Source organism: Lontra canadensis, unplaced genomic scaffold (assembly GCF_010015895.1).
Source record: "Lontra canadensis isolate GAN:19392208 unplaced genomic scaffold, GSC_riverotter_1.0 scaffold8, whole genome shotgun sequence".
Taxonomy (NCBI): Eukaryota; Metazoa; Chordata; class Mammalia; order Carnivora; family Mustelidae; genus Lontra; species Lontra canadensis.
In genome coordinates, this window is record NW_022631002.1 from 29478544 (window position 1) to 29491834 (window position 13291).

General features: G+C 39.3%; 1 protein-coding gene and 1 pseudogene across 4 annotated transcripts in view; both read right to left on the reverse strand.

The window, feature by feature from the left end:
• The window catches only part of RBL2 (RB transcriptional corepressor like 2), a 51801-nt gene that overhangs the window by 14990 nt on the left and 23520 nt on the right, over window positions 1-13291 (reverse strand). For all 4 annotated transcript variants that reach the window (XM_032854462.1, XM_032854464.1, XM_032854465.1 and 1 more), the window contains 8 exons: window positions 9646-9752; window positions 8640-8743; window positions 6678-6815; window positions 5158-5322; window positions 4522-4633; window positions 835-1104; window positions 368-648; window positions 104-280 (listed from right to left, as the gene is read on the reverse strand). In XM_032854462.1, the coding sequence (XP_032710353.1) occupies window positions 104-280; window positions 368-648; window positions 835-1104; window positions 4522-4633; window positions 5158-5322; window positions 6678-6815; window positions 8640-8743; window positions 9646-9752 (1354 nt within the window). The remainder of the gene's footprint in view (window positions 1-103; window positions 281-367; window positions 649-834; window positions 1105-4521; window positions 4634-5157; window positions 5323-6677; window positions 6816-8639; window positions 8744-9645; window positions 9753-13291) is intronic.
• On the reverse strand, window positions 10818-12098 carry LOC116865880 (annotated as a pseudogene).

Here is a 13291-nt window from a genome sequence, read left to right on the forward strand (position 1 = left end):
AAAATGAATGAATGAATGAAGTGATTGTATCTCAATAAAACTGTTAAAAGTGTTCTGAGCTAGTATCTTTACTTTTTCCTTTTATATTCCAAATGGTGCTTACCTTTGCCATCACATAAATGGCACACATCAACAACTGGTCCAGATGTCGGTCCATCATAAGTTCAGGACACTGAATTATGGAGAATTCAAAACAGGTCCAGATTTTTTTCCTCAGTTCATCTGAAATATCCAGTTTAGCACAAAGATCCCGAAGGCGGACACCTGCCAAGTGGTAAACCTGGTAGAGAAAAACATTTTCAATTTTGTTTACCTAACACTTGTATTTCCTAAGCTTCTGCTCTGGCAAGGGTACATGAAAAATTACCTTTCTAAAGAAAAGAGATAAAGAGCTGGTCTTCCTTGGTCTAATACTGCTGCCAGTTGAAGGTGGGCCTTGTTTCTGCTGGTGTCCACCTGGGGAAATCTGTTGAATGGCCACCTGACCAGGGACTTGCAACGTTGCTCCTGTCACCTGTTGAGAGCTCAAACTTCCAGCCAGGGCCTGAGCACTCAGGGGCTGGATGGAGCCAGTCACAGCTTGTGCCTGCCCTCCCACGTTGACCTGGACTGGGAAGAATGTTATCCCTCCATTTTCATTCGCAATACCTACAGTTTGTTAGGGAGAAAATGAGGACGATGAAAGGCTCTCTAGGCATGGGTTTCCAATTTCTCCCCTCCCAGCCTCCTTCCCCTGCTCCACTCTTATCTCATGTTGTCATTCCAGCCAAATCTCAGGTGACTTTCCATAAATGCCACCAAGAAAGAACTCAATATCCAACCTGCCTTCCTTACCTTGTACAGGAATGGTCACTGTTTGTCCATTGTTGGCCGTGACAGTGGCTGTTGCCATGGTGACCAAAGTCTGTCCAGGAACTGGTGTGACAGAAACGGCATCCCCAGATACATTCTGCACAGGGACAGCATTGACTAGGGGTTGGGGGGGAATGCGCCCAGGTGTCCCTCCATCAGAGGGGCTATCGTTCTCAACGAATAGACGCCTTCTGGTAGAGCTGGCTGTTGGGGAGCTGTATCTGTCATATAATGTGGCTGGAGATGTTATGCCTACAGTTAAAAACAAAAAAACAAAAACCCATCAAACCAACGGTTTAACTCAAGAAAACTCAGATCTAACTTCTGAATCCAAGCTCTTATGTTCAAAACTAGTGTCTGAAATACTTCATAAACAAAACAGGGGTCATATCACACCTATAGTCAGCTAATGAAAATTCAACCAGACATCATTAAGAGCAAAATTTAAACACAGGAAAATTTCTCTATTTGTTGCACAATGCTCCCTACTTTATTCCAGCTTCTGCTAAATCAAACCAAACTCTACGTTCTGTTGCTACAGAACCTTGATGACTTAGGGGCAATTTTTTTTTTTTAAAGATTTTATTTATTTGACAGAGAGAGATCACAAGTAGATGGAGAGGCAGGCAGAGAGAGAGAGAGAGAGAGAGGGAAGCAGGCTCCCTGCTGAGCAGAGCCCAATGCGGGACTCGATCCCAGGACCCTGAGATCATGACCTGAGCCGAAGGCAGCGGCTTAACCCACTGAGCCACCCAGGCGCCCCTGACTTAGGGGCAATTTAAAGAATTATTCTATTTTCCTGTATTTCTGACCATATTCACTCATGTATGATGTGATTTCACCGTAAAGCCACTACTCAAGGGGACTTGATATTACTATGACATCATCTGGGAGCATTTTACCCCAGTTTTATTAGTTTTCATCTTTATCTTTTTTCCACACACAGAAAATTACTAAAGCGCAGTAATGTTCTTCAGCAAGATTGGATATTATGTGTTTTGGACTCAATTAAGCTTAGTTTATTATATTTTTTAAACTTTATTATATTTTTTAAACAACTTTATTGAGATATAATTCACATACATTTTAATCATTTAAATTGTACTATTCAATGCTTTTGGGTGTATTATGTTATTAGTTTCTTTAATATAAATATATATATAACATGGAATTTGCCATTTTAACCATTTTTGTGTGTACTATTTAGTGGCATTAATTCCACTCACAATTTTGTGCAATCGTCACCACTATTTCCAAAACTTCATCATCCTAAATAGAAGCAAATTCTGTAACCATCATGGCACGGTCTGTTGTTAAATATTCACATCAAGGACTGAATTTTCAAGCAGCATGTCCAACAGCACATCGGTAGGTTATTTAAGTTTTAAAATGTATGTAGGGAGGTCATAAGGGGATTGATAGGAATAGTCCTGACAGCCTATAGCTTAACGTTTCAATTTCTCAATAGTACTAAAGTCCTGACAGCTGATAGCTTAACATTTCAATTTCTCAATGGTACAAAAGCCAATAAACTCACTAGCTTTGTATTTGGAACAAAGCTGCAGTCAGAAAGAATGCATTATGACTGATGATTATCTTGTAAGGCATTAAGAGACCTTGAAATTGGAAAAGTGATGAGTACAAAGAAAATAAAGCTGAAAGTCAGGTCCTAATCCATAGACTAGGGAAGGAAGAAACTACAGAAACAGGACTGAGGAAGACCAACTGTCAGATCTGTGGGTCTGAAGCAGATAAAAGCAGGAAAACAGCAAAGCCAATATACCTCTTCCAAAAAATGAGGACATTTTCATATAGTTCATCCATACTTATTGAGTATGCACGGACATGAAGTGATTCCTGATTTTAAAACTGATCTTCCGTCTATAGCCAGTGCTTATCGATTACATCAAAAGGCTGATCTAGAAACAATATCCTTCTAATGGCATCCAAAGATTTAGAACTCTCTGAATTTACAGCATCGCTTATTAAAAAGCAGTTCTGTCTCAGCTGTGTACACTTAAACCCTGCGCCTGGAAGACATTCCAGAGAGCTGCCTGAAGGGGCGCCCGGCTGGCTCAGCCCATACAGCATGCGACTCTTGATCTTGGGGTTCTGAGTTCGAGCCCCATCATGGGCATAGAAGTTACTTTTTTTAAAAAGCCGCCTAAATATAATCCGATGAATAGCGAAGCTTCTCTTTTCTCTATTTCTTGGGCCAGCACTACTGTCCTATTGACCAGTATAGCACAGCTCGACTGCCAAGAGTCAAAGCTGAACTTGCTCTGGCCATTCACCACTTTTAACTCACTTGTCTACATCTAACTGCATCAGACAGCTCTACAGGCCGGCGGTCGGTATCAAGGACGGCACAGATTGCATGGAGCAATGGGTGTTATATGCAAGTAATGAATCACGGAACACTACATCAAGAACTAATGGAAGTACTGTATGGTGACAAATGGAACCAAAAAAACCCTGTTCTGAGGTTTTTTTTTTAAAGATTTTATTTATTTGACAGATGACAAGTAGGCAGAGAGAAGGCAGAAAGAGAGGAAGCAGGCTCCCCGCTGAGCAGAGAGCCCGATGTGGGGCTCGATCCCAGGACCCAGGATCATGACCTGAGCCAAAGGCAGAGGCTTAACCCACTAAGCCACCCAGGCACTCCCTGAGTTGTTGTTGTTTTTTTTTTTTTTTAAGATTTATTTATTTGAGAGAGCAGGGGGAGGAGCGGAGGGGGAGAAACTCAAGCAGACTCTGTGCCAAGCATGAAGACAAACTTGGAGCTCAATCCCACAACCCCAACATCATGACCTGAGGTGAAATCAAGAGTCGGACGTTCAACTAACTGAGCCACCCAGGTGTCCCTCTTCTGATTTTTTTTTTTTTAAGGATTTTTTATTTATTTGACAGAGAGAGAGATCACAAGTAGGCAGAGAGGCAGGCAGAGAGAGAGGAGGAAGCAGACTCCCCACTGAGCAGAGAGCCCGATGCAGGGCTCGACCCCAGGATCCTGAAATCATGACTTGAGCTGAAGGCAGAGGCTTAACCCACTGAGCTACCCAGGTGTCCCTCTTCTGATTTTAGAAGAAATACATACTCATCTTAAAAATTTTACAGAAAGCAGGGGCCCCTGGGTGGCTTAGTCGTTAAGCCTCTGCCTTCTGCTCAGGTCATGATCTCAGGGTCCTGAGATTGAGCCCCACGTGGGGCTCCCTGCTCAGTGGCAAGCCCACTTCTCCCTCTCCCACTCCCCCTGCCTGTGTTCCCTCTCTCGCTGTGTCTCTCTCTGCCAAATAAATAAATAAAACCTTAAAAAAAAAAAAATTTACAGAAAGCACCAGGAATTCTATCATCCAATAATAATTGTTCTTAATAGTTCGGTTTTCCCATTTCAGCTCCTCTATATGCTTATATATAAACACACACTTCAAATATAAGAATCACATTAATATACAGCATTCTCTTTTTATAGTCACCTGTTACTACATGCCTCTTCCTGTGTTCTTAAATATTCTTCAAAAGCATTACTTTTAAGTGATCCATATGGTACTATAACGCACAAAATATTTCTTCTATATAAACTCCATTAACTTCACTTGTAGTTTTAGACAGAGTTTCAATTCCCAGATATTAGGCTCCCAAATATTCCCTCTGGTACTTTAAACTTACTTCTTCCAAGTCCTCCAGTATCAGCACGAACTTCAGTCACCCTTCTGGGAGTCAAAGGAGAGCCAGCAATACAAATATCACCGGCTCTTTCCAGATTCTGAGGTGGCATAACCTATAAAGAATGATATATACAGAGTGTCATTATTCGAAAAGGCATTTTCATTAGAAATACAGCCACAATCTAAGGCAAAACAAAACCTGCTCACCAGTTACTCGACCTAAATGAAATCAGCGGTCTTCTCTAGTTTCATACTGAAGTTGAAAAAAAAGTCTGGCAGGCTTAAAAAATTCAAAGCTAATAGCTGAATACGAAATATGAATCAGCCTTCATTACTGATTTAGAGAATCAGAATACAACCATTCTAAGGTACAGAAATTGTACTAAAAATTAAGAGAGAACACTGAATTCTTACTCTGGCACTGAAACCTTAGAGAAATCACCCATTATTTCTGACTCCTGGACTTACGGGTTTTTTCTCAGATACAGGGGTGACTGTACCATATTAAACCCGGCTGCCACCCTCCCACTTCCCATAATGAAAACACCAAGTTTAACTGCTCTCAGTGAAACAATATAAACTGACTAGTTACTAATGTACTTTTGTTACAGAGAGATGTTAAGGTATTTTCACAAACCTCTTCACAAGTAGGAACTCTATTTTCATTGTCTCTAATTCTGTCCCAGAGTGGAGACTCTGGTTTCCATGCCAAATGATCCAAGATCTGTTCTTCAATCTGATTAAGGTGTTTTACCACCTCTCTACAAAGACCATCTTCTGCTCTAATGAATACTTCTATCACCTGAAATTAAAAAATGCCCTGCTTCAATAATTATTTTTGTCACCAAAAACTTAGTGCGAAGCAAAATGGGTACATTTTGGTTTTTTACATATTTATAGATAAAACAGATAATTAATCAGAAATTACAAATCTAAATAACAATACTATTTTGAAACAGTTGGTCTTCCCTTCACTGTCTTTATAAATAATTATTTAAAATTCATGTAGGAATTATAGAAAATCTTCTAATGGCGTATTTTAAACATTTTTCAAAGAATAAAGATGCCTTTTCTATTAAGTTGAAAAATATTACTCTTAAAATTTCCCATTTAAAAACTCTAGGGGCTGGGCGCCTGGGTGGCTCGGTGGGTTAAGCCTCTGCCTTCGGCCCAGGTCATGATCTCAGGGTCCTGGGATCGAGGCCCGCATCGGGCTCTCTGCTCAGCAGGGAGCCTGCTTCCTCCTCTCTCTCTGCCTGCCTCTCTGCCTACTTGCGATCTCTACCTCTCTCTCTGTCAAATAAATAAATAAATAAAATCTTAAAAAAAAATAAAATAAAATAAAAACTCTAGGGGCACCTGGCTCCTTAGTTCGTAAAGCATCTGACTCTTACTCTTAGGACTTTGAGTTCAAGCCCCATGTTGGGTTTAGAGATTACTTAAATAATAAATACATCAATAAGTAAATAAATAAACAAAAATTCTAAACATTCAATCCATGCCACTAAAAAACATTGATTTTGACTACTATATTATAATTAAGATAAACCCATACACTAAATCTCTATCAAGACAGAAATAATTACCAAATCAATGCCATCACTCTGCACTTCTACATAACATGGGAAAGAGAACATTTTTCTTCTGAAAGACGTTCAATGTTATTTCCATAAAGTAAAGAAAGGTTGGGGCACCTGAGTGGTTCAGTCAGGTCTCTTGATTTTAAGCTCAGGTCTTGATCTCAGGGTCATGATTTCAAGCCTGGAGTTGGGCTCCGCACTGGGTGTGGAGCCTACTTAATTAATTAAAATAAAAAACTTTAAAAGGTTGCTATATAGGATTAGCTACTGGTTTGTTTGCTACTTTTTTTGAAAGGCTTCCTAGACAATAAAATCAAAGTATCCTAAAGGTCTATACCAGATAAAAGGAAGAATCAAATAAAGCTTTTACCATAAATTGGCCTTTATACTGTTTGAGAAGAATTTAAATAGTTCTTAGGACTCTTTTATTTCTTCTCCCCAGATAGAGTAAAAACTATTAAATATATAATTAAAAAGAGAAGAGATGTACTTAGGTAGCAGAATGAATTATCCAGCTAACAATAGGAAGATGGTCGCATCTACAATTTCCTCATCAGTAACAGATTTTTTAAAATACCTTATAAAAATGATAAAGTGGCACATCAAATATTTCAGTAATAAATGGAAAATTCCCAGGAGGCTTGTAAGAAAAAGTAACGACCTCAAGACAGCAGGCCAAAAGCGATCTATGGAATGCATCTTGCTCCAGAATGCCCTATAAAACAAAGTTATTAACATTTAGAAACATTAGCCTACTCTAACAAAGACATTTCCTACCCAGTAGAGTTAAATAAAAATATCAAAGGAAGTCTTATTTTCTGAGGTAGTGAGAAGTATGTGCTTACTTTCTTATAGAATTTTTCTTAGCTTGATAAATAAGCCCATGTTTTAGCAAAACAAATATTAAAAAAATGTGTAAGAACTTTCAAAAACCTTACATATTATGAAACATAGCTGATAAAATATTATATCCCTAACAAAAATATACAGACACTCTGCTGCTTAGGGAAATAATAATGTGGAAAGAGGTTACAAAATGGTATCTACAGTTAGAGGCCACTGTCAGAGAAAGACAGCTGGAAAGCAGGTGACTAGCTAGATGGTCACGGGCCACAAGTGAACTTACTTCTCTCAGGAGACATAATTACACCCCCCCCTTTCTTCTTGGTTATTAATTTTCCAAATCTGTACATAAACATTTACTATTTTTGAATTAAAAAGTTACTTAGACACCAAAAACACAGGAAACAGGAGAAAAAAAATAAATTGGGCTTCATCAAAATTAAAACCTTTTGTCTATCAAAGGACACTATCAATGAAATAAAGACAACCCACAGAATGGGAGAAAATGTTTGTAAATCATATATAAGGGATTAATATCCAGAATACGTAACTCCTACAACTTGACCAAAAAAAGGCAAACAATTATATATTGATTATGAATAATATTCTGAATACTGTTCAGCCTTGAAAAGGAAATTCTGACATGCTAAAACATGGATGAACCTTGAACACGTCACGCCAAGTGAAATACACGAGACACAAAAGAATATTGTATTATACCTAGAACAGGTTAATCTGTAGAAACAGAAAGTAGAGATTACCAGGAGCTCGAGGGAGGTGAGAATGGGGAGTCACTGCTTAATGGGCATAGACTTTCAGTTGGGGATGATGAAAAATTTCTGAAGATGGCTGGTGAGGGTTGGGCATCACTGTGAATGTACTTAATGCCACTGAACTGTACACTCAATAATGCTTAAAATGGTAAATTTTATGTTATATATATTTCACTACGATAAAAAGTTGTTTTATAAGTTTTTGAAGTGGGTATAAAGGTATCCTCTTCTTATCAGCCCCTAAACTGCAGCTGTTTTATACACCCTTCAGTATGTGTCTCAAAATTTAAAAATTTGTCTAACAGCTTTTTAAATTCCCACAGCCATAATTTCATGTACAAAAATAAAAGTAAATAGAAGAAATTAGAACAATTATTGGTCAGCTTTATAATTTTCTCTAAAATGTTATTTTAAAAAATAGTTTTTAAAAATCATTTTTATTGATGTCATTAAAAGCAAATACTACTTATTTCAAAACCAATTTATATTTCTTAACTAGTAAAATCTGGAAAAAAAAAATTTCTTAGTCAAAGAGCAATGGCTGAATATTTATGTTAAAGTCCTATCTAGTCAATGCTCAACTTACTCTTGCTGTGCAAGGTTTGTTTGGGGAATGTGCTGGTTAACAAGTTCATGCACCCTAAAAACTCAATTTACCTTAAGTCTGAATGATTCAGTCTTTGACTATGGAATCTTACTGCCCACAGAAGCCATGAGTTCTAGTACACAGCCTGCCACACTGAGAACAGTAAGTGGGGACCGGAGGCAAAGACACTCAAGACACGAGTTTCCTCAGCTGCCAATCTTACTCCCTCAAAGCTATGGCTTTATCTTTGTTTAGTTTAGTCTAGGTTTTGTACGAGTAGGGCTGAAAGGAAACTACATTTTTATTATGTTGACCAATGCATTGGTGATTTACTCACAGATAAATCCATGTCTCCCAGTCTTTTCTGTTCCTGTTCAATAACAGATTCTAGTACTTTATAGTAAAGCATCTCTGCAAAACGAAAATGTTTGCTGGCAATTTCTGCATAAATAAAAAATAAAAGTCACATGCAAAGAACACATTGTAGAAAGTGAGAGTCTACTCCATTCGCTGCCCACAAAATAAAATTTAAAAACCAACCAGTAACTTCATATATATGCACTTCCTACAGCTGCTGTTCCAATCATTCCTAGGACTTCTTACTTTTCTTCATGGTAACCACAGTAACACTAACATTTTTCTAAAACTGTGAAATTAATTAAAAAAAAAAAGACTTTATTTATTTATTTGACAGTGAGAGAGAGAGGGAGTGAGCACAAGCAGGGGGAGAAGCAGAGAGAGAGAGGAGAAGCAGCAGATGCTGAGCAGGGAGCTCAGAGCTCAGGACCCTGGGATCATGACCTGGGCCAAAGGCAGACACTTAACCAACTGAGCCACCCAGGTGTCCCTGTGAAATAAAATTTCCACTTAAAAACTGTAACAGCATTCCATTAAGAGTCACACTTTTTTGTTGTTGATGTTAAGTTTAAACTGAACAGCTCTATGCTAAGAGGTATATATAACTGGTTTACTATTCCACTCATACCTGGTTCTACTTCATGACATCAGATAACTTCTAGGGCAGGTCTGGGCATGGAACAGGTCTATCTTCTGAACTTATTCTTCATATTTTGAAGAATCACTACACTTCTAAACCTAATAATATCCAGTCTACAAATGGAACTAAAGATTTTGCCAACAAAGTACCAGATTATCAGTCTACATTTTATCGTATGGAGAAGGGCCCAGAAACCACCTGGTTAATAGAAAAGTTGGACATCCATATTGTAGCCATCAATCTGAAGTCCTAAATCTATTCTTCGATTTCTGATTCACTTACCAGGGAACGACTCCATGTAGTTAAACTTCAAAGATGAGAACAAGATGGACAGTATGAGCCTTACCTTTAGAACTACTGAAATCCTCATCTGGCTGGCAATGCTGAGAATATATTTCATACATTTCTTTCAATCTGTTGGCAATGGCCTGTGTTGGATCTCTGGAACATGTCCTAAAAAAAAAAAAAGAGTAAGAAATTATCTAACTTAAAGGTCTAGCCCAGTCACAAAGTAATAAACTATTTACAACTCATAATTTAACTAACCTGTAAATATAAAATACTTTGAACAAAAACTAGGGCGCCTGAGTGGCTCAGTGGGTTAAAGCCTCTGCCTTCGGCTCAGGTCATGATCTCAGGGTCCTGGGATGGAGCCCCACATCGGGCTCTCTGCTCAGCAGGGAGCCTGCTTCCCCTGTCTCAGCCTGCCTCTCTACCTACTTGTGATCTCTGTCAAATAAATAAATAAATTTTTTTAAAGTCTTTAAAAAAAAAACAAACTACACACTTCCCAAATTATTCTAGGAAATTCCATACCTCCTTATCAGAAGTATTGATATAACCATTTTGAGTGAAAAAAAATATTTCTTACACAGAACTGTACCTTCACTACAATTAAGCTCATTAGCCTTCTTGACTGGCCCTCATCTACCCTACAACATCTGCAATCACTGGTACAAACAAAACCGCCTTCTATCCTTTCCCCAGAGGGCAACACAACTCCCATGAGGAACTCCTGGAAGAAAAGAGAATGAGGAGGTATATAAACTATACTACAGACTCACACAAACCATTACTGCCACTCTACATCTTTTCCTCCAAAACGAGGTTTATTTCCTTGATTTTTTTTTTTTTTTAAAGCTAGAAAGGCAATATACGTTCGACGCAAAAGCATTATCTGCATCATGCCCTAATCCATCACGTGGGCCTGTGGAATAACGTTTTCATCTTTTTTTTTTTTTAAGGGATTAACACACCTTTTTAACTTATTTTTAAATATTTTTAAGGTTTAAAATTCCTAGTAGGAATTCCTGGTAGGAAAACATGATGTGAATGAATACCCAATGGCAAACCACTACAAAATGTCTGGGTTGCACATGGGGCTAAGGGGTAGGGACTCTCTTCCCAGCACCCCAACATTCTCTCCATGAGGTCAGAGGTACCCTGTATTACTATGACATCCATCATGTGATCTAAGTTGTTTTTCCTTCAGCAAGGGTTTTATTTATCTGAACGGCATTATGCTTGACCTCCAAATTTGACAATTTACTGACAAGATTCATTACTTTTGGGTTGCTCTGATATTTGCCACATTTACTGGGTTCTAGGCCACATCCCAGAAGGCCACCATAACTTCTGGATCTTGAGTGGCTGCAAGGACCTTTGGGTCACTAAGAATTTCACCGAGCCCCGGCATCCCTTCCATTTCAGGCCTGCCCACATATTCCCACGAGAAAGACACCTAGAAAAGAGTTAGTCTAGGCTCCTGATCAACATCTGGCTTCTTCCTCCCTCTGAGGTTCCTCATATTCTTCCCAAACCTTCTTAACCCTTTCTATTCTTTCTTTGATCTTTCATTCTACACTTTCTCACTCATACTTTCTCTGATGTTTGGCAATTTTCTGGTCCTCGGCTGAACTTCTTCCAGCATGTGTCAGCACCTTCATCATAACCCAGTTCACCAGCAAAGGCAAGATCATGTGCTGCTTCTTCCCAGTGGCCCAGAAGTCTGTGCACTTTCCCTCGCCCCCCTGTAAGGTTGAGCTGAATCGGGATTTATTTCAATAGCTCTGTCACAGTCTGGGATGGCAGCATTTGGGTTCTGTAATTTGATGACAACACCAGCTCTCTTGGCATACAAAATGGCCAAGCGAGGATTCAGCTTGATAGCATCAGTGAACAAGCCAATGGCTTTCTGTAGCTCACCATCATTTAGGGCATCGATGGCAGCCACTTCTTTATCACTTGCCTGATCTATCATTTCCCCAGTCACCCCTACATCTCCCACTTCTTTTTTTTTTTTTTAAAGATTTTATTTATTTATTTATTTATTTATTTGACAGAGATCACAAGCAAGCAGAGAGGCAGGCGGGGCGGGGCGGGGGAGGGAAGCAGGCTCCCTACTGACCAGAGAGCCCGATGCAATGCTAGGCTCAATCCCAGGACTCTGGGATCATGACCTGAGCCAAAGGCAAAGGCTTTAACCCACTAGCGTCCCAGGCGCTCCTCATCTCCCATTTCTTCGGGGGTGTATCTGGTTCAATCACACCTTCACTCTCAAGTTCTAGACCACTTTCCTCACTTGATGGTTGTTCTGTCTTTAAGCTTTCCTCCACCTTCTGTTTTTTCTTTCTTGGTATTTTCTTCTGATTTCGTTTTATGAGTACCAGGTAGTATTTTACCCTCCATGCTCTCCACTCACTCCTTCAGGAAGCATATTTCCTGTGTGTGCAGAATGCTTAGATCCTGCTTACACATTTTCACAAAGGCCTGAAGCTCACTCATTTTGTGGGGGTCCATGGTCCAGAGGTCATGGGAAGAGGTGGGCACAGCAAGGATTGCGGCCCTAGGCCCTATCCAATTCCAGGGGCCGATGCTAGCTCAGCATGACTGTGCTGAAGCAACTATGTTTTTTTTTTATCATGATCACAGACATACATACTCATTGTAAAGGCTTAGCAAGTTTAGAAAATTACAAAGAAAACAAAAATCAGTTATAATCCTGCTAGAGTTAGCTACTGAATATCATATACAAGCAAAATTTTATTTATGAATACACATAGGTACCTTTCAGAAAACAGGACTCTGGTTTTACCTAGTATTTACTGGTAATATTTAACCCCACTAATGGTGTTTAAGATTAAAGAAGCTGCTACACCTGGTTAGGGATGCTAAAGTGATCTATAAGATATAAAGACTAAGTCAGTCTTCTAAAATGTATTTAAAAAATGCTTCTCTATTCTAAGTATACAAGGTCTGAGAAACACGACTTAGGAAGAGGCCATACAACATGGCCTACTGGGTATTAATCACAATCAAGTTTATAAATAAAGCAGACTTCATGGTTTAGTAAGTCCAGCTGTGAAAAAGAAATTACTCAAGTGTGTATACTGGACCTTCTTACACTTTACCACCAGAAACAAAATGGCCTCCTACAGGGTCTATGTCAACAAATCCTATACTTTTTAGAACTAGGAAGGGCCTTGAAGGTAGTTTTTTCAAATAAGTTTGCAAAAAGTATGCACAGGTCATGAGATTCAGTCTATTATGCTTTTCACCAAAGCTCAGTGATACTCCCACCAGTCTTAGGCGGATCAAGGACTAAAGGCAGTTAACGTCGTTTTCAGGGGAAGGGTATTCTATGGAGCTTACAGAAGTTACAGTGGTATGACATGAGCTATAAATATTAAGGGTTTATCTTTTCAAATCTGACCCACCCCTCAGGAATTTGTTCAGGTCCAATCCTCTTCATGGAGTCCTTTGACAACTCCCGTCTTTACTGATCCCCCCCACCTTTTTTTTTTTTAAAGACGTTATTTATTTATTTGACAGACAGAGATCACAAGCAGGCAGAGAGGTAGTTAGAGAGAGAGGAAGGGAAGCAGGCTCCTGCTGAGCAGAGAGCCTGATGCGGGGCTCGACCCCAGGAGCCCGGGATCATGACCCGAGCCTAAGGCAGAGGCTTTAACCCACTGAGCCACCCAGGTGCCCCT